A 22,942-nucleotide genomic window follows, 5' to 3' on the forward strand; every position below is an offset into this window, starting at 1 on the left:
CCCCTGGTTTGAACTTGGCAACGTGGATTTGGATTGATGTGGTGGACATCTCCATCTATCACTGTGCCTTCTTAACCATGTCAGGGTAAGTCATTTCTCTTGGTGTCCCAATGCTTGGGACTCTGGGACATCCCATTTACTGTATTATAATTAATCCAGATTTTCCATGCCATTTGTACTATTTTTCCAAAAGTGTTTGCTGTTAGCAATCTGGCTTCCCTCCGCCAACCCCTCTCCAATTGTATGTGCTGTCCGACATCACAGCAATGCTGCTACCGAATTGATTGAGGCTCGCCACTGCGACAACAAATGCCTTTTGTGTCATTTGAGTGTTGCCACATGACGTGACACAGTGTGACATTATTGCGCCATCACAGCACGTACACAATGTCGGTTTGACGATGGAGCGCTGTGATGAGCTAATGCTGCATTTGAAGAAGGTGGGAAGTTGAATTTATCCCACTCGTTTTGTACCAGTACTGACCTCAAAGCATTCGATTCGAATGTAAACTGTTTGTTGTTCTGCTTCACGCAGTCAATCCAAATCGGAAATCACGTTGTGTTACGTGAAGGTGCTTATTTTGAATAACTGTATTCATGTTGTAATTAATAAAGAGATAAAGTCAGCTTACCCTCTAGGACAGATGAAAATAGATAGATGGTCTTCTGTTTTTTAGAGAGTTGCATTCCTGTCGTTTTTGCCGGAAGGGAGTAAGCGGCATTGTGCTCAGTCATTCTCTCATTCATGCGGATTCTGCTGCGTCACTCGGCACCCTAAATATGTCACGCCACATTAGAGTGGATGTCTCTGTTGTGTTGTTTTTCTCTTCGGAAGCTGCTACTTGCGATTTCTGCAAAGCAATGTGAGGACACAAGCAGGTGCACGCGACATTCAAATGCATTTCTTGCTGCGGGAAAAGAGCTGATCAGAAATATCAGATTTAATGACATCAACAGATAGCAACTTTTCTACCTTAGAGCGCTTGTCTGTCCAAACACTCACTGCTGAACAAGTGCGTGCTTGAAAGGCAGTGAGCAAACAGAATGCGACAGGGGGCAGATTTTAGATGCTGGTTGTATGAAGGCCTCCAAACATTTTCTGCCCTAGTAAACTTAGCCCAGTTTACCCAGCAACAAGAAGGCCGAGCATCCAAACACAGATAAACGCACACGCACCTACCGACTCTTCCAATTAGCCGACATACCCGTTAGCCCGCTATCCAGCATGACTTATGACTTACTCTAGCGTGCAAACGCCACGCTTGCGTTCACTTAGCATCAAGACACGCACGTGAATCCACATCCCCAAAGTCCATGCACGATTAAGAGTCTGATTTGTAGCAGTGAGCATTAAATGTTTGATGCCGCAGCTACATATTTAATCTGTACAGGGTCGATGATGAGGGGAAATGGGTTAGACATGATTCCGCTCTCTGGGGAAAACATTGGCAAGAAGAGAAACACGAGTTTACACATTTCAATGCGTGCACGTAGGAGCGTGTGTCTGTGTGTTTAAAAAATGTGAACAGAAACTCAGTAATGGATCACTGCCCTACATTTGGATTATTTATATGTGGAAGGTGTACAGATTGGGAAGTTTATTGATACAATCTATAAAGTGGTACCTTGATTTGCAAATTGAATTCCTTCTGTAACTACACTCGTAAACAAAGCTATCGTACTGTGCTGTATATCAAATCAGTTTTTCAATCAATTTCAAACAAGTATGCAAAGTAAGATGATGCTAATGATTAAGTAGCATAGGCCTTACAAAAAACAAATAGTAAATAAAAAAAAACTTTTCTGTCTTGATTTTCTGAATCTGCAGAGTTGATTGTTTGATTGTTAATTGTTTTATGTTAATTGGCTAACCGTTAGCAGGTCTGTGTGAATCAATTGTGGCATTATTAGCTAGTATATGAATGTGCTTGTTGCAGATTTATACCATTAGCATTTGTTCAACAAAGCAATTGAAAGTGCACCCGCGGCTGTGTCAATATTTGTCCACCTGTGGTGGGATAACAATTCATTCTCACTACTAGCGGAGGTAGGCAAGAGAGACGAGAGATATCTTTATGACATTTCTAAAATATTTTGCTTTCAAAATATGTATTAAAAACAAAAAGTTCCAGTATTTTGTTTGCATGATTATTGGATATAGAATGGATAAATAAACTTAGGTTATGCATTCATCATTGTATCTGTTAAAATCAACATAATATGGCTATAAATAAACACACACCATATTCACTATTACATAATTTGGCATAGGTTGTTCAACACACATTACCCAAGGCAATCAATATACAATTATGTACATAGAAAAAATAAATCTCCATATTTCTAAAAATAAAAAAAGCTTTTTATTTTGTTTGGTTATTTTGATAGCTCAGACGTATCTGTCTACAGGATGTAGCTGCATTTATAAGGCTTATAAACTCTCAGCAGCTCATGACTAAACGACTCAGCTCTTTTATAGACAATGAATCCCTCAGGCACACAGCCTAACAACTTAAAACCACATGTGGACATAAAGTTGAAAGAGGATGCACCTGCGCACTGGGTCGTGGACACGTTCACTCAGGCTTGTCTTTTACTAGTTCTAGTTTACTAGTTCCGCACGAGCCAACGTGACCTACTGAATGTCGGTGCCTCAGTACACAAGCATGTAGTCATTCTCAGGAGAGTGGCAAAGCCAGGCGGGAGCTCCACCTCTTGCTGCAGGCATGACACTAAGCTGCTTGTTGGTACACACCTCAGACAGGTGCAGCAACTCCCTGGTAGCCATGCAATCGGAGGACATGGGCAAATTGTTGTTGTGAGGTTCCAAATGTAATTTGAGGAGCTTGTCTCCACCCACTAACCTCGCTTTAGGTAATGTTTCACCACAGCCTTGTATCTAGCAAATGGCACAATTTGATTCTGCTCAGTAAGTAACAGTTGTGCTTGAAAGTTTACATACCCTTACGGTATGTAAACTTTTGAACACATTTGCAAATGTACAATAGCTAAATGTCACTGATTGATGTAAAATGCTGTGAATCATCACCAAAAGTCACACGCACATCTCTACTCATGTCAACTCCAACCTCTGAAAATATCAAAACAATTGCCACAGTATTTTGGATTTTTATGGGCATTCAGCATTAGTCTCAGTTTACATAACCCTAGGGTACTGTATTCATTTAAATTAATTTTATTGTGTGTTCCATACAAAATATGTATTTTATGAACAAATGGGAAAAAAATATAGAACATTTTAATTAATTTCATGGAAATTCAAGGAAACATGGGGTAAATAGGTCTTTCTTTAAAAGTATCTGTCATTGTTTTTTTATGCATCAAAAGTACTAGTGGTATCGGTATCAGTGACTACTTAAAAGTTGAGTACTCATACTGGTATCGAAAATCTCTATACTGTTTAATATACAGCGAAGCCCTGAACATACTGTGGGTTGGTATTTAATTATTGAATCACAGATTTAAGCAAAGTAATGGTAGAAAAGTGCAATACAAATGAAATCCCATGCACCATTTAAAATGTGAGTTTCTGGTTTAACATGGGTTCATTTAAGCTGAAAAGGCCTTTTAAAGAGCATACATAATGGACATTTAACCCTGCACTGTGTGGTGAAGACAAAAATGGGCAAGTACTGACCCCATGGGGACCACGGTCCATGACCTTTACAAGCCTCCCCTGAGATCACGGACCAGTCAAGCCAACCTTTGCTTGCCTTTGTCCTCCTCACCTTCTTGGCCGTCTGAAAACATGTGCCCTGACAGGCAGAGCTTGATCACTCCCAGCTTCCACTTCAGGCCAAGGTGCTTTCCCTTGATGTTTGCCCCGATTTTAGCCTCAGTTCCCATCATTGCCATGGAAACTGAAAAAAGACCGTGGTAACAAAAGGACAGACGAGTGGGAAAGGGCAGAGGAGGCGGGTTTAGCGGCAGGGGGAGCTAGATCCAGCGAAATTGTGCCTCTGGTGGGCATAAATGATGGCCGCAGAAAAAAGTCATAATTAGGAATTAAGCAAGGGTGCTGGCTGGGTTCGCATTACTAGGTGATTCAATCTCACTCTGTGCTTTCAAGTGACACATTTGCGGAATTGTTAAGTGAAAAACAGCAAAGAATTTGACAGCTTCAGATTGGAATCAGGCCGCTTCCAAATGTGGATAAGTTTGATAGATGTCTATCAATGTTAGTGCAGTATAAACGCATAGACTGGATATGCCCCGTGAATGTGTATATATATATATATATATATATATATATATATATATATATATATGTGTATAATTTTTTTTTTAGAGAGGGGGTAATATTCTGAGAAAAAACTTGCAAATTTGCCACTATAAAGTGGCAGATTTGCAGAGAAAAAAAACTCAGGAACAAATTTGCAAAATTGGGGGTAATATTCTGAGAAAAAAAATTATAGACTTGCAAATTTGTCACTTTATAAAGTGCAAATTTGCTATTTTATGAAGTCGTAAGTTTGCCACTTTATAAAATGGCAAATTTACAAGGTTTCCGCAGAATATTACATCCCGTCTAAAAGAAATATAAATAAAATGTATACGTGACCCCAATATGACGTCGTATATGCTTGTTATTGTAAAAAACAAAACAAAAAAAAAACACATAACTACAAGTTACACATTTACACTGAATACTTATGCTATGTGCAATTGCGGTATGCAGAATGTGTCCCATCAATGTGAACACACCCATAGTGGATATGTGCCAATGAATATGCACTTGGGAATAGACCAAAAATGTCAAACTTAAGGACCGGGGGCAAAATCTGGACCGTCACAAAATTTTTTTGTGGCCCACTAAAGTCGAGTCAGCTCAATGTTTCTTACTAAATGGATTAGTTTGTTTAATTGGGACAGAAAATCAGTCAGAATATTGCATTTTACCCCCTTTAAAAAAAAAATACAAAGAGATGACAAGAATTTGGTTGTAACCCTTTGTCAGCCCCCCAACACTGTTGACTCTGCCTGGGACAGCAGGGAGATCAACATGAGGTCATTAATTATACCCATATCCTGTCCTGCTTTCCCACCTGGTCCCCTGTAAGGAAGCTCTGATGATGGATGGGCGGAGCTGCCCGCTAAAGGTCTGTGTTAACTGGAGCCAAGCGTCCAGTTGCTGCCACTGTCATGCAGCAGCCGGGTGTTAGAGCGCTGCTCATTAGAGCTCAAGGCCCCCCCTCATTGGCTCCATACATCAGACAGGACAAGGCGAGGAGGCCACATTCCACTGACAGCTGGGTACCTTTCGGAGTAACTAGTTCTTTCTTCTCCATTTTTTTTATCAAAGGAGTATAAACACCACTTAAGACACAAGCAGAAGAAAGTGCTGGGGTTTATTTAGGGAAGTCTTGGCAAGTCATAGTGAAGCCCATCACGGGGTACCTCTAGTGGCCAGTGGGTGTAAGACAGCAAAAATGTGCACCAAATTTCCATTGACAAGAGACATGTACAGACCTTTTCCTGCTTGTAAACAAGAGGAGGCAAAAACTGGATGACTACTGCTGACTTGAACTGGAAATGATAGCAAAACATTTTTGTGGATGCACCCCAAATTGCCAAAAGGTTTCAGTTTTTGCTCATAACATCATCTTTCTGACTGACACTTTACACATTCAAAATATGTCACTAGAGAAGATGACTGAAATCATCATTTAAGCCATTTATTCTGTTTTCTCAATCAGTCTGCCTTGGTCAGATGGCATGTGGGAGTTTTTGCCAACCGGTTTTGCCAAAGTCTATGTGCTAAAATTCTGGTTCAACTACTATTCAGAGCCAAGCATGCAAAAATCTGGACAGCTGAACCAATTTTGAGGAAATCTGATCCAAAAATAACAATTCCCAGTTTTGACTGACACAGAGCAATATTAATGACTCAGCAACGAGGATTATGCAAAAAAGTAGCAAACACTAAGTTCTATGAAACCTTGTGTAGGGATCAGGAAGGGACTAACGAAGAAAGGCTAAAGGAATCGGTTTCATTTTGTATTTGGGGGCTAGAATTTTACTGGGAAAGTGTGCAGGATGTACAGTACAATTTGGTGCAATGCGCCATGTCATTATAGTATACAATGTTTGGCGAGCTACTGTGGGTCTGTCATTTTCGTCATTGTACGTCCAAATCAGAGAACGAATAAGCTCAAGTCAGCACTCTATAAACAAATTAGTGTAATGCAAAACCTATATTACAGGCCAAACAACTGCAGCTGTCGCCGGAAAACCGACACATCCGTACAAACACCCCCAGACACATATTAATGACCTTAATCGCAACAGCAGATGTACACATCTGCTCACAACGAAAAACCCTTGAGTATGCGCATGCACACATTCACACACGGAGTGAGATATAAAGCTGACGCATGTCGTATTTAATTGCTGTAACAAGCTGAGCATTGGGGGTCAGCGAGACTTATGTCGTGATGTGAATATTCCCCGCAGGACGGTGAGCATCAATCTATCAAGGGCAATTTCATATTTGGGTTTAATTCGGTGTGGTGTGTACAGTGTACACATGGGAGAAGTGTGATAATTAGACACTTGGCAACCACTGCACGCCAGCCGTAGCTAAACGCCTACACAGGAGAGGTCAAATAAAAACAAACTGTAGTTGCTACACTTTGGTGCTGAAGCCAGAAAGTCGAGCTTGGAATGATTAAACATGAGAGTGCCCACATCAGAATGCACACTACTTATACAAAGTTGCGTTTTTGAGTGAAATTTCAAGATGAACCTAAAATCCATTTGAAGTTTTATAGGTGAACTTAATTTGACCTTGTGTAAACTTTTGAATGCATGTCCAGCTTGTTTGAAGCCTCATACTGCCAAATGTGAAGAGCATGATGAAGAAGACTGTTTAAAATACCACAAACTGAACTGGACCATTCATTGATCGAATTCTGCTCCATGTTAGAGAAGAGCAAGTTGTGCAAATAGCCTAAATACTGAAACACTGAGCAGTTGGATGTATATGGAAAAAGGCTAGAGAAGGTCAAATTAGATTCACCTGTAAACGTTACAGGGCATTTTAGGGTCATCCTGAAACTTCACGTGAAAGTCCAATATTCTGGACTTTGTGAGAGTGGTGTAGTTGACCAAAGCACCACCATCTTGGGTAGTTATTTTTTCTCTCTCTTTCATTTTGTTTTCACAGATCCAATTCAATATATCAAAGATAAGGCTCTTGTTCTTTCGAATGACAATAAAATAAAGAGCAGCTCAGAGGACTAGTGGTAGAGTGTCCGCCCTGAGACTGGGAGGTCGTGGGTTTGATCCCCGGCCGGGTCATACCAAAGACTGTAAAAATGGGACCTATTTGCCTCCCTGGTTGACCCTCAGCATTACAGGTTGGAATTGGGGGGTTAGATCACCAAATGATCCCCGAGCGCAAAACCCTGCTGCTGTTCACCGCTCCCTCACTGGACGGGTCAAATGCGGGGAACGAATTTCACCCCACATAGATGGGTATGACAATCAGAGGGTACTTTAATCTTTATTTGGGGTGTGCCATGTAGTCCTGAAAATAGAAAGATTGGGGAGGGGGAATGAACAAAACAATGTTATATAAAAAAAACGGTCTAATCACAGTAACGTACTTTAGCGACCTCTCCCATCTCCTGCAAAACACTCCCCTTCGAAACCTCGGTGTAAAAGTTATTCTTTCCATCTTAAATATTCCATGGGCAATGTCTATCCATTCATTCCTTTACAGTTGTCTTTTCTGCTTTTAACCAGTTTCTAGGTATGGCTTTTCTGCACGCAATATCTGAAATAAATATTTGTCATTACAGGAAACATTTTGTGACGTTAGGCAGCAAAATACAGTAAACAGATCCCAATTTGAAATGATTATCCACCTGAAGCACATTTTGCACACAGCAAAGAGTTCAGTGATGCATATGACCAGAATATATTGAAATGATTTGCCTCCAACACAAGGCAGTTAGTAATGTTGTTCCGATACCGGTAGAGGCCGGTATCGGCAGAGGCCCGGATACTGCATAAAAAGTACATCGGCAAGTACTAACAAGTAACACGCCGATACTATTTTTTCCGACGCGAATATAGGACTTTGGATGGGGCATCTTGTGTTTTACTTGTGCACATCATTCACTGATGTGTGACGTGTTTACTGCATGCGAAGCTAGGATATCCTATTGGCCCTTGAATGCTCTGAACCAATGGCAGGGCAGCTTTTTCATGTTGAGAAAAACAACAACCCAGGTATCGAACAGGTATCGGCCGATACTGAAAAACTGGGTATCGGAATAGGTATCATGGGCCCAAAAAAAACGGTATCAAAACAACACTAGCAGTTAGACCGATGTATTTTCTGTGAAGGTGTTATAAAAAAAAAAATCTGCTTGATTTTCAACTCTCGAAATACATTCCCATAATTTTTTTGTCTGTTCTCTTATCAGTTGTTCAATATAGTGGTGACTTTGAATAAATCCATTATAAATCCTGGTTGTTCAACTTTAACGGTCTTTAAAAATAATTAAAACCATTCACGACCACTTCATTAAAAAAAAGTACAGTACGTCGTTAAGACGTGAGAGGCCCATCTCTTAAACCTTGCATCGAGTCTTACAAACAAATTCAGGATCAAAAATGCACCATGTAAATACCATAACATCCTTTTTTAAGAAGCCCAGTGACCATCTTCCTCCCAAGTTTAACTGAGAAAGAAATCCAATCATGACAAATCCGTATCACCAACTGCATTCTAAATTGGAAAGTCCTCTGTTATTGAGCTTTTAATGCCCTTCCGTCTTGCTAAATCGTCTGGATTACACCAACAAATTAATGGTTTTATTTGAGCTCCCAGGTAATAATAATCCCTTAGATTTCAGCCTTCGCCAGTTGTAAACTTTGAAACCTAATCCTTGGTTTTCAGTCCTGCCAAATGTACCGTATCTTGAATGTAATTGTCCAAATGGCTGAAACTGTTGGTCTGGTATGGTAATGAATGAGACTGACACAGAAAATAAAACCCTGGCTAAAATACCATTTTAATGGATTGAACACGTGAACTAAAGGTAGGGAAAAGTACCAGGTTCCATGTCCTCAAATCTTCCATAGTCCTCTCTTTCAGTGAGCGGTAATTAAGTGAGAATAATTTTAGCAGATCTTTAGGGATATTTATCCCAAAATATGCAATTGATTCTGCACCCCACCTCACGTTATGCACTGCTTTCATATTTACTGAGGTTGTATAATTAAAACACAGAAACTGTGTCTTGGAGACGTTCCAATTTATAGCCTGAATCCAATACATACTGTAATAAAATGGAAAAGAGTTGTATTAAGGATTGCTCTGGGTGAGATAAATACACCAATACATCATCTGAAAACAGATATTTTTTCCCCCTCCACGCATCACTATTACCTTAATACTTTTATTAGCTTTGACCACGTGGCTATGAGTTTCGTCAATGCCACAGACTCTGTGATTGCAACAGAAAAGAGAAGGATGGAAAATTAGGAAGAGACCTGAAACCGGTGCTGTTACTGGCACAAACTGAGGAGCAGCTGGTTGTATTACGTCTCGCAAGTGATTCACCACATGAAAAATGACAAGGAGTGCATTTTGCCACTGTCATGTACTACTGGATAACCTAGCCTAGATTCTATTCATCTCGAGCACATCACACATATTTAAAATGTTAAAAATAGGTGTGTGCGTGTGTGTGTGTGTGTGTAGCCAATTTGAAAGGTTCACTGCTGCTTTCGGTGTCATGCACTTCCCAAAAAAATCCATCTCGCCTTAAAAATATTCTCTCCACAGTACAATTGGAGCAGATTTATTCCCCTTTCATCCTGCTACCTTCATCATGTCTCATTCTATTACTCCTGGCTCCCTATCCCTCTATCTGTCTATCCATCCATTTTTTTTCCAGCTGCTCCTAACCTGCAAGCCTCAGCCTTTCTGAGAGGAGGTACTGAAAAGCCGCCTTTAGCCCCGGCCGTCTGTGCATGTGGCACGTTGTTATATTACGCATGCAAATTGAACAACACGCATGCGAGCACAGTAAGCGTTTGACGTCTCTGTCTCCTTGAGTGTGGTAATCATCAAATCGACATTAGTGCAGTGGGGCATAAAAAGGACGTCGTGCCATTCTCTATAACGCATTAAGATTGCTAGAGTAAAAATGGCGTATGCTTCGGAGCAAAGTAGTGCTTTAGGAAGAAAAAGCATTACCACATTTAATGACTCTATAAAGACCTCAATGATGTTGGTTTGGTACAGTAATCCTCTGCTATTCACAGTATCATTATAGTAAATTACTGCACTATAAATTAAAAACAATATGTAACACTGTCAAACCTAAAACATTGCCGTGTTATTTGAAAATTCAGTGGTGCTTTTCATGATATGAGCAGTCAAATATATATTTTTTAGCTTTGACTAAAGGGCAAAAAAATTGAGATATGACTGCAATAAGGTGGCTGTGAAGTGTGAACTCATCTCACTCCATATCAATCAGCAGTTTGTCAGTTAGAGAACAATAAAAAAAAAAAAGAGGCTTCAAGCTGTTTAAAGTCACTCCAAATTAAAGCTGACTGTCAAATTAAACGTAAAACAAAGAATTACACATTGTGTACAAAAAAACAACAACATAACTTTGCCGTAAAAAATGTACGCTATGTCAATGCTAAAGAAAAAAACCATAATGAATAGCATCGATTGATGTGGCGTTATATATCTTTAAAAAAAATGGATAGTTACAATAATAATGCAGCAACATATTTAGAGAGACAAAATAACAATACTATGAGGCATGTTTTCATTGTCTTTTACAAAAAAGGTCCAAGATTACTTCAGCTTGCTAAGCAGATGTGCCCATCTCAATGTATGTCTGTATGCAGCTCACTGGACGCATAGGTACAGTGTGTGATTAATTGGTCTTTATTTGATTATGCAATTATGATTGAATGATTACTGATTGAAAAACACATTTTTATTAAGTACAATTAATTCTATAAAGAGTTATTTTTTCTTATTGAAGTCATAGTGTTGTTTTTTTCTTTTTTGGGAGGGATGCTAGAACGGATAAATGGTATTTCTATTCACTTCAATGGGGGAAAAGGGTTTGAGATACAAACATGTTCGCGAAACTAATCAAACTTGCAAGTCAAGGCACTACTGTACTTTCTTGACACCAATTCCTATTTAAACAGGGCTTTGGCAACATCTTGTGACATCTTAAAGTGTTTCACAAACACCACAAAAAATGTGAATACTGAAATTTGTGAATAGTAGCCCACGAATATGCAGCGGATTACTCTATATTGGAATCTTGAATGAATGGCAAAAAAGAAAACTGACATTGGATTGGCTTCCCAGCAGTTCTCCATTTTGCTCTTGTTCTTTTTTTCCTGATCAATTGTTTGGAATGGCTAGCATCCTATGTGCAGCAGTTTTCCATCCTCGGTTGTCTCGTAAAGCGTGCGCACATAGGATCTCCCCCCCAAATGGAGCCAGGCCCAGGAAACTTGTTTTCGCAACACTTCCAATTACCCTCAAAGGAGCACCAAGGCCACAGAGCGGGGACACGGCAGCGCGAGGATTGAACCTTCGTGATTTGCTTTTGCAACACACCTCTAGGCTGTGACTGCAATTGTGACGGAGCCAGAGGACTGGAACGCTGGGGGTATAACATGTAGTTGTTGCCATTGTTATGGATGTAATTCCAAATTGGGCTTCACAAAACGTGGTTCTTTTGTCCCTCAACTTCTCGGTCTTTGCCTTCCTTCTTTTGGCACCCCTCAGGACAGTGTTGACACCAGTCCACTTCACGGTTAGACAATCAATCTTAAGCAGGCCGGCCAATAGCTGCTGCCAGCTCCTGATCCCGAGAGGGAAGACAAATGGCCAGAAGTAGAAAGGTGGGGGCGCTTGTAATGGCAGGGTAGTATGAAAATAGAAAAAAAAAAAGACAGACTGAGAGGAAATGTAGGATGAGGTTATAGGAACCTCCTAGTTCCTATGAGGGTTTATGTAAATAGGGAGATCTTCTGATGGGGTGATGTATGATATTCTTTCTACGCAGGGGTCACCCTTCATGGTAGGGGTGACATAACTAATCCTCAGCTCGTTCATCAAAGTCTCTGCATGTGTGTGCGTGAGACCAACTCCCAGTAATGGAAAGTGTAATTGCCCCTTGGGTCTTGTAAAATTCTGAGGTGAGAAAGGTCTAATGGGGCTTTGTTGAGTCATAAATATATACAGTACTGTATGTTTTACAAGAGCTAATGTAAAGTTAATGGTTTCAGCACATTGGGCAATAAAAAAAATCTAATTATACAGATGCTTTGAGATACAAATACAGTTGGTTCTGTGACCACATTCATAATTCAAAACACTTGTATCTCAAATCAATTTTCCTTTTACAAGAACTAATGTAAAGTTAATCGTTTTAGCGCATCTGGCCAATTAAGAATCAAATTACAGAGATGCTTTGTGATACAAATACAATTGGTTCTGTGATCACATTCATAATTCAAAACACTTGTATCTCAAATCAACTTTCTTCATTGAAATTGATGGAAATGCCATTAAGCCATTCCAGCAACCCAAAATACATTTTATCGTAATGTTTAGTAAGAAAAATATCAATGTAATTAAAATTTTAAAAATGACACAATTAATTAGAAAGACATAAGACTTATTCATGTATCCCCCCTTCAATTTAATGGACATCATGCTGCTCCATCTGGTATGTGCATGGGCAGTATAATACAGACATACAGATGCACACACAAAGGGAGGAGACAATCACATCTCGTCAGTAATCTGCAATATTATTCGTTCTTCGCAGAAAACAATGAATGTATGCCTGTGAGTGATGTCATATTTTCTGTCTGTGTCGCTCCACTATTTGTGTTCACATATCCATTACTTAATATCTGTTGCATTGCATTGTTTGTTAGCATTAAACTAAACTGACTTTATTAAGGCAAAGCTATGTGGTTGTGTTAAATATATTTGTAATTGTTTAGTTGACAGCAAATTTAAACTGGGAGTGGCAAGAAAACAGTGAGTTGAGTTCACTGCCAACATACAGCGCTCATATCACCAATTTTTGTATACAAGTCAAACCAAAAATATATATAAAAATGTCCAAACAAGGCATGCATCTCAAAAAGTCAGGTCGCTCATATCTCAAGGCAGCATCCTATGTATAGTATCTCAATTATCTCAAGCGCTGATTTAATATTTGACTATTTACAGAAAATAAATTCCCCCTCATTCAGTTTGTTTTATCTAAACCGACAACATAACGGCCGCGTGATGAAGCGGGAAATCTGCACCCGGTGTTGCCATGACAACTCCTAACATTAAGTGAATTGCCGGCACGCCTCCTCGGCCGCTCGATTGCGCTTTGATTGATCCCATAACACGGGCCTCTTCAAGAGGACAAGAGCACATTTGACATGCTTGACACAGCGGGACTTGCAGGGACCACGGACGCACCCTGCTTGCCAAGATGGCGCATGTGCCCTTCATGTGGTGAAGGAAAAGAGGTAGTGCTTGAAATGGAGATCAAACCATCACGGGTTCCCCACTGACATCACTCTCACACACACTCTCATTACTGTAAGTATCTGGGTGAACACATAACAAGATCTAAGTACACACAGTGCCCCAAGGTAAATAGCAAAAATGTGTGAATAATGGCTGCCATTGCCATCCTTCCTTTTTTTTCATAAATGTCAAGGTTAACAGTTTAAACACTAGATATCCCAAACTATGATCCGAAAAAACACTAGCATTTTACACTCATATTTTTATATCATACATTGTGCATCATAGCACGTCCGCCTCCCAGTGCAGAGGACGTGAGATCGAGTCCGGGCTTCGGCCTTCCTGGGTGAAGTTTGCATGTTCTCCTTGTGAGGACAAGCGGTTGGATGGATGGATGGATATATTGTACATCATAAGACTGCAATGAAAATTAAGCAGATTTTTCTAAATAAAAAAACTAGAAAGTGTAAGTTGTCTGACGTGTGTGGCGCTTCACAACATGTAAAAACACTAATTAATACTTTCCTATGCGCCATAAAAAATAAATAAAAGAAAAAACATTTAAAAAAGATGGATGAACATAATTATTATGATGATTCTTTTTTGTCTTCAAATTAGAGAAAAGTTCATGTAAATATTGACAGTGACAGTAAACTAGTGACTTTTTTTGTCTCTTGCTGTTTCAATGACCAAACATCGTCCCTCTTCTATTTCCTTTGGCCCTTGAACGCTGCGAGCCAACCTACTGTGGTGCTGAATATGTATGTGCAGCCAAAGGCACTCCCACCTTGTCCAGAAGATCCAAACCCCATTCACTATTGCCTTTCCTTGCTAATTATTTTCATCCGAGTAGCGAGGTGTTTGGCTGCAGGGATGCGGGTTCTGGTCACTTCCCTTTTGGCTGACTTATGGTGCTCTGAGTCCCCGGTCTGAATTTAGTCATTCTTAGAGCTGCCTGCCTGCTAATGAATGCTGTGCATGTGGTGTTACAAAGATGGGCACAACTGCTAGGCAACATTTGTACACCCATTAGAAAATTCATTAAGTACATGTGCAAAATCTGTATAATATAACTAACTATGAATAAAGAGGCATCATTGCCAGCTTCTGGTATGACAGATCTGAATCAGATTTATAGGGCAAGCGTGTAAAAACACACACGGAAATTGTCTTCAATGTCACAACCCCTCTGAAAAATACCAATGACAGAACAGGAAGCCTGGTGGTTCACCAGTTAGTGCCCGAGTTTCTTACATGGGAAAAAAAAAGAGACATGAGGAATATGGATTGGATATGGACAATCCAAAACAGCAATCAAGAAAGAAAAAAAAGTTCCAGGCTTGTAATAGGTACAACATCAATAAAGTTTTCTTAAAAAAAATACAAATAATAAAGTAAATAAAGTTTTCTTACATTCCCTGTGGATGAAAAGATGTGATCTCAATGAATCATCGCCAACCGCACTGATCCACAGATATTAACATAAGATTAGTGTTTGACACAATACAGAAAGATCAGTATAGTAGTGTGCAACACATTTACTCGTATATTTTCACTGTTTGCGGGTCCACTCTCTGATCCCCGGTATTCAACTTTAGGTTGTGGATATAAGGCTAACCCAAGAAGAAATGATGAAGACAAATGTTCTGCTTAACCATCCGTTCCTAAATTGTCGGTTCGCACTTTGCCCATGCATGCGACCATTTCCGGAACGGAACCATCTGTCACAGCAGGTGGCCGGAAAACACGAGCGCATGTGTGAGGTGGCAGAAGAGGGAGCAAGCGAGCATATAAATGACAGCAGTTGGAGAGTGATGGAGTGCACTTGTGGGCCCTGATGATGATTAGACAGATAACACATCGACAGGGTAAATCTCTTGATAACTACTCCTCCATATTGATTGGGTAAGGAGGGGAACGTTAACAATGCAGCCAGGCAGACACAAACACACACACACACACGTTTGTTTTACTATCTTTGTGGGGCCATCTCATTGACATAATGCATTTCCTAGCCCCTTCCTCTAACCCCAACCATCAAAAATGATTGCCTACCCCTATTCCTTACCCAAACCTCAACCATAACCATTTTGTTCAAGAGGAAGATTCAATTATGCTTCTCGTTGTGCTACTCTACTGACCTATATGCATATATTACATGCAGTGTGTGTGTTTTGCACTATTTGAACAGGCATGTGTGGAGCAGACCTTCCGAGCTTAGAGTTGGTCCTGGGAGATTCTTGGCTCAGACCTGCCAAGAGTACACATTTAGCAAGCACATTGTTTACAAATGATGCTTTACTAAGAATGTTATTGTTTACCTTAAAGGGATACTTGACTTATTGAGCCATTTTTAGCAATAAAAAAGTTTATATTTTGTCTAGAATTAATTCGATACCTTCATTATTTTTCATGTACAATTAACTCTTTAACTGCCAGACGTTTTCAGAAACGGGATGTCGCCAGTGCCAGACGATTTAAGCATTTTGATCTTTCAAGGTCCACAGAAAATATTGTGTTTGGACTATGGAAACACACATACTACCAAATGAAAGATTGAACTCTCATCTTTCATCAGAAAAAAAAGTTTGTTTCTACCTTATTCCGTTCTTCAGTAATCAACAATAGAAAATGGTTAGTTTCACCGAAATGCTCTGTTTTGAAACAAAAAATGGAGAAAAAGAGCTTTTTGTGAAACGATGTTATTTCAGGCACTCTAGTGAATTGTACACTTCTTTTTGTCCATGAATGATGCCACAAACACCTAAACAGTGCTTTACTTCTGTAAAACGCTTTCACCAACAATGAAAAAGTTTTTTTAGTTTGCAAAATGCGTTTATTTCCATTCAACAGTGTAACAATTTGACAAAACAATTTCGCAAACTATTTACAAATGTGTGCAACTGTGGTACTACTTACAATTATGTGGATGTTTCAAATACAGTTTTTCTTTTTGTAACGCTCTCCTGCGTGCAAGGAGAGGGAGCAGGATTTGCACAACAGATTACTTTCACTTTCATTGTCCGTTTCGCGTGCAGACGTTACACTTTCTTGATGGCCTTTTTTTCCGGGGAATAGCAAGTAGCAGACTGTACCCACTACTCTGATGAATATGCATTGGACTCGGGGCACTCTTCGTCGTCCGATTGAACGTCCGCCTGAGCGTGGTCGGTTGTGCTCCGCGTTTTCCGGTGTCAGCATCGCTAGCCCGTGAACCTTTATAACGTCGTCATAGCCGCCGCGTCAACGCTTCCAACTTCGCCGTCAACCTCGGAGTCACCATCATCATCATCGATGATGATCATCGTCGTCATCAATGTGCTCTTTAGCGTTGAAAATTCCCAACTGTGAGCTGCTTGCAACATTGTCCGCTTCCTCCTCCATCTAGCTCCGCCTAACGTATTCTACTGCCGCGTCAATGCTTCCAACCACGGAGTCACCATCATCATCATCATCGATGATGATCATCGTCGTCATCAATGTGCTCTTTATCGTTGGTCGATGCTTTTCGTCTTTGAAAAAAACGGCTCTAGCGTGAGCTGCTTGCAACCGCCATTATGGCTTCTTCAGCCATTGTCCCCTCAACACTCTAGCCCCGCCTCACGTCTTCTGCTGACGCCCACCCGATCTTGTCAAAAGAGAGTCATCGCTGCCCTCTAGGGGCCAAAAATAGTCATTAGGCTCACTAGACCTGCTTGAAACTTTCAGCACAGCTCCGCAAGGCTTCCCTGCACCCGTTTCAAAAAATAAAAAATGGGTGGACGTCTTTTAATGTCTTTGGCGCTCCTCCGTAGGTTTTTGCAGAACGTCATTTAACGTCTTTGGCAGTAAAAGAGTTAATGCCTTTAAAAAAAAAATTTTTTTTCCATTTGCTGTCAACTGAAGAGGACATCACCTGTGCTGAGGAAATGGGTAATGACCAATCATAGCTCAGTTTGCTGACCAAACCCAGAAAAATGATTGGTCATTACCTCCTTCCTCAGCACAGGTGATGCCATTTTCAGTTGACTGCAAATGGAAAAAAAAAAATTTTTTTTAAAGGTATTAATTGTACATGAAAAGAAATTAAGCTATCAAATTAATTCTGGACAACTAACTTTTTACTGCTGAAAATAACTCAATGGGTCAAGTATCCCTTTAAAGTAAAAAGGAGCCTCAACCAATCGTTTTATGTCAATTGATGGTTTAAAAAAACACACACACAGTGGTGCCTTGAAATATGAGTTTAATTCATTCATTGCCCATGTTTGAATATCAAAACACTTTTATCTCAAATCATTCTTCCTCATTGAATTGAATGGAAATTGTATACCGGCCTCCTGAAAAAAACAATGTACCAAATGTATTGGCTGTTCTTGTTCTTCTGCTGTGGGGTCTATTGTCAGTTTTCGGACCAGTTTAATGGTGCATTACCGCCACCAACTAATATTGCCCTTAAACTGCAGTTTATTTCAATGAGAAAATGTGTTATATAAGCTTGGTAAAAGCACAAATTCAACTCAGAAGTCAAGGCCCCTTCATAAATAGGAGGACAGTGTAATGTTCACTTGCTCCCCAGCTGTAGACAATTACACACACAAGGCTACAGCCGAAGCCAACGCCTCAGTGAGTTTGCATCTATTTTAATTCTAGCGGTTAGTCACACCACTGTCACCGCTGACCATTATTGGACGCCTCCGAAGATAGTGTGCAATGGTCAGCAGAAATCAACTGTAATATTTCATTTGAAAGAACACCGAGAAATAATGCGATTGCAAGAAAAGATGTGTAAGCAGTGGGACTTCTTTCAAAGTTTTTCACTGTCCAGCTTTTTTCTTTTTTCTTTTTAAAGTTCAAAACAACTCCAGCCAGCAATGCAGCACATCACACAAATGCCCCTTTCTATTTTATCTTCTTGCTTGGCTGCACATTACTGTCACCAATAATAAAGTAACACAAAAGAAGAGAGATACAGAGTGGCAGGACGGTTTGAGTACATCTCTTAGAAAGCCTACGCAGCACAAATTTCTCGTTTTAGAGGGCAGCAGATTATGGAGGGTGCAGTTTTTCTTCAGGTTTGGAGTTATCTTTGGGCTTAAGTCGCCTTTTGTGGTTCCCCGAAGTAAAAACCTCAATGGATAAGACCTGAAAAGAACAGTTTTAGTACTGTATTATCTCTTACAGCGGCCAAGGGGCATTTCATGACTTCTTTCACATCATTTTTCTGGACAATGTTCAGTTATGTTTATTCCGCATTGAATACACTAACTAAAATCTTTATTTCCAACTCCTCCCTAATTTTCTTCATCCCTCCTCCAGCAAAGCAGGGTCATTCGTCAGTGGATATCACATTGTTTGTTTAGTTTTTTTTACAGCATGCAACAGCATTTTCTCACACTCCTCAGTTTTACATACATCACATGTACTCTGCAGGTGGTGTACATAACGGTAAATGCGTCTGACATGACGCTTGAAGGTATAGGTCATCCATCCATTTTTTTATACTGTAGTACGTGTCCTCATTAGGGCCACTGCAAGATCTAGTCCCGACTTTGGTTCAGAGGCGGGGTACACCCTGAACTGGTCGCCACCCAATCGCAGGGCACATATAGACAAACAACCGTTCATACCCACAGTCACACCTATGGACGTTTATGTTAGTCAACTAGAATCCAACCCTTTATTGCCACCAAAGTAGATTTTTTCGGAGAGGAAATCCAACACTGTAGTCGGACAATTTTAGGCACTTCGCACTCAAACAGAGTGTGGATCTGTATGACATAAACAGAGTATATGTGTTGTGGTAGGATCGTGTGTGTCACTATTGTGAAAAGAAGATGCAGTGCATGCAGTGAATGATGAACTCCATGTAAATAAAGCATTGGCATTGGAGACACAGTGAGTCAACATCACTCTTTTGTGTAGTTCCTGGAAATGAATTATTATTATTTTGCTAACAAAAGCCCTTTACGTGTCTTGTTATTATTATTATTTTTTTTTATATAGTTTGAGCTGTCACAAAGGCATACACTTTTAGTCAGAAAACAGTACTTTTTGGTATGTTCTATTCTACTGCTGATCACTAAAGAATGGGAAAAAAAAATAGAAACAATAAAGTGTAAGATCAGTCAAAATGGTCAATATAAAATGGCTGGCCATATGAGGAACTTTGCTTTGAAAATGGCTAGCAGTGAATGTGTTCACAATGGTAGGTTTTGAATGAGAAGAGGATTTTACAGGGTAGGTAAAGGGGATTTTTTCCCCACTGTTGCTTCTGGTTAAATGTGAAGACAAGCAGGAGACCCAATATGCCTGCACTTTATTCCTCCTTTTATCACAGAGAGATGTAAAACTTTAAGAGTGGCGCCTTCCCAGTTTCGTCATGCTGTGATTCTTTTAAATAAATCTCAGAGTGGCTTTGAGTCCAAAGCAGGGTAAGATACACAAAATCTACTGCTGGGCATCAGAAGCTAAATGTGGCTGATGAAGATAAACTGAGAGAATCAAAAAGGTCATTTCATCACTGATGGGTATTAGCGTTGCTCCGGGATAAATCTGGCTGGTATGGCAGACAGCACTGATTTAGCAGATCGACTTGAATCTCCGCTACACTGCAAGAGGCTGTGGAGTCAAGATGCAGCGGAGAGATCTAACAAGCGAGGAAAAAGGAAAATGAATCACATAGAAAAATTATGGACAATTTAGAGTCTTCATTGAACCTAACGCATATGCATGCTTTCAGAATGTGGGAGGAAGTATTCAGGCAAAACCCATGCAAGCACGGGGGAGAACATGATACTCATGACTCATATTGCAGTTTACCACGCTGCTAAAGAGATATATTGTGTTTTTCTTAATATTTAATTTATAATGTTTCTTAATTACATATCTGTGATGATTTCACAAAAACACCCCAAAAATCAATAATTATTTACACACTACTGCGATTGGCTAGCAACCAGTTCAGGGTGTACCCCGCCTACTGCCCGAAGCCAGCTGGGATAGGCTCCAGCGCCCCCCGCGACCCTTGTGAGGACAAGCGGTTAAGAAAATGGATGGATGGATGGATTTACACACTACAGTAGTTTTTAGTCTTCCTGAAATTAGCTTGTTTTAAGGGTCTGGTCTTATCTTATGAAGGGAACCAGCCATTATTCCAACCCATATACTTATGGACCAATGGCAAGTCCAACGTTGGTTACCATGACGACCTTCGCTGGCAGCCCATGGTTATACTTGCACTTATTGGAAAGAGTTATCCCGCTATTATGCGTACATTCGCCAGTGATGTCCAGCCTGCATTTATGCATGCACTCACTGGCAAGATCCAGTGAATGTATGCATAGATGTTACTCATACACTTGCCAGCGAGATTCAGCCCACTGTCACGCACACAGTCACTGGATAGACTCACTCCATTTTTAGGCACACACTTACTGGTAACCAGTCCAATTGTTACGCATGTACTTGCCAGCGAGATCCAACACACTGTTATGCACACACTTGCTGGCGAGATAGAGCCTGCTGTTACACACACACTTGCCTGTGAGATCCAGATATACAGTAGCTGTTATGTACACACATAGCTGCTAGATGATAAAACTGCAAGATGGTGTGGGGTACTTTTGAGAAAATAATTTCCGGGATGGAGAACAGTTTTAAAATGTGAAGCATTTACCATTAATATGTCTCCTTTAAAGATGAATTAGCAAAGAGCAGGCCTTCTTGCTTTAAGGCTGCCCTCCTGTGGAAATGTATGCAAGCTGTCAGATGTTCAGTTGGAAAAGGAGGTTGTATCCAGAATATATTTTTAGTTTGTGTCTGCACCAGTGGTGATATGCCCAAGTTGAGGGAGAAGGGAGGGTTTGTGTCAGACTGAGAAGTAGAAGAAGAAGCAGTTTACTAGTTCATTCTGCAAATGTTGTTACACCGCTACAGTGCATTTTATCCTGTGCTTATTAGCCCCCCAGTATCACCTGAGCGGAGCACAAAACCACTCATACCCGCTTTATTTGAAAATGCAATCCAGCCTTTATGAATATTAATACAGACCATCATATAGTGTGGCGCTCACCCTATAATATATATACGACATAAAATCCCCGCTGGAATAAACAGGTCTTCATCTCACATCTCATCTGGGAGGGAAACGGGGCACTCGGGGTCCATTAAGGTCGCCACAATCGCATTGGGTGTCAGGCAGGCGCATGGCTACACACAAATAATCGAGTGTGTTCTCACTCAACCACACATTGACTACAAACACACACACATACACACCAATTCTATGTGCCAGTTGCCTTTTGTGTTGTCTGCGGGCAGAGTACTTTTAGAGACAAACTAAACACACAAGTGCGAAGCGCAACACAAAGGATTGTATGTGACAAGAACAAGTTCCTCCCTTGCACCTCTTGCTCTGCTTCTCTGGTCCAAATCAAAAGGCCACATTGGTTTTGTACTGAGGGGAGATTGGCACCACTCGAACACACTGACTCATTCTTTCAAAGCCGGGGTTACACAAACACAAACACACACACAGAGCTTGTGTCATTCTTTTTCAACACTTTCAATAAAACCTAACCCAAGCATAAAGCAGCAAGTTGGCTCGAAAAGTTCTCCGCATCATGGAGCCATTCATTCATTTCATCAGCTCAGCATCCTCTCCTCCCTAAATGACATCTTGGCGGTGGTAGTTTGGAGACACTCAACAATCCCCATGGTAACCTACCCGCGTCCTCATCGGCGACAGCAGCCCCTCCATGACGGATTGGCTCGGTTCCGGTGGGTTCGCTTCCCTCGGCCGCGTCAGCGGAATTATCCCCGGTCCGCAAATAGATCCTGTTAGAAACGCTGTCTCATCCTCGGAGTGAACATCTCCTCTCTACCCACACACAGTGCACTGATAGTGTGTGCGGTGTGTGTGGCACTGTGTCACACACACATTCACTGAAACACTTGCATTTGGGAGCAGGAGAAGAGAGGGCAGTGCCAAAGTCCTGGTGGTTCTCCTCCCACCAACCTGTCAATGAGTTCAGCCTACAATGTCCAGCAAGCTCTCTCTCCTTCACTCTCTCTCTCTCTCGCTCTGCTTTTTGTGCTACCTCTTACTCTGTTTCCCTTCTCTCTCCTGCCTCCAGCTACATTTGTTCCCTTCAATGTGGCAAATGATTGCAGGTCTTTTTTTCTCTTATTTTTAATACTACAGCCCCCCTGCATCTTTTACTGTCCTCCTGCTCGCTAGCAGCTCCCGCCCAAGCACAGGAGGGAGGGTGTGTGTGTGTGTGTGTGTGTGTGTGTTTGGGGATTTGGGGTGGGGTGAGGAAAAATGTTGTGTGTATGCGTGTGAAAGAGGTGGCGAAGGAAAGCAAAGAGGAAGAGAAGAGAGAGGGCAATCTCAGGGCT

The 22,942-nt window shown here is 40.7% G+C and overlaps 1 protein-coding gene across 1 annotated transcript in view; it reads right to left on the bottom strand.

Annotated features, from left to right (window-relative positions):
• Positions 1–22,706, bottom strand: part of frmd4a (FERM domain containing 4A) — a 114,346-nt gene extending 91,640 nt beyond the window's left edge. The window contains exon 1 of the mRNA XM_077567699.1: positions 22,269–22,706. Coding sequence (XP_077423825.1) covers positions 22,269–22,301 — 33 coding nt within the window. The 5' untranslated portion in view covers positions 22,302–22,706. The remainder of the gene's footprint in view (positions 1–22,268) is intronic.
• Positions 22,707–22,942: the final 236 nt, after the last annotated feature.

Source organism: Vanacampus margaritifer, chromosome 6, assembly GCF_051991255.1.
Source record: "Vanacampus margaritifer isolate UIUO_Vmar chromosome 6, RoL_Vmar_1.0, whole genome shotgun sequence".
NCBI lineage: Eukaryota > Metazoa > Chordata > Actinopteri > Syngnathiformes > Syngnathidae > Vanacampus > Vanacampus margaritifer.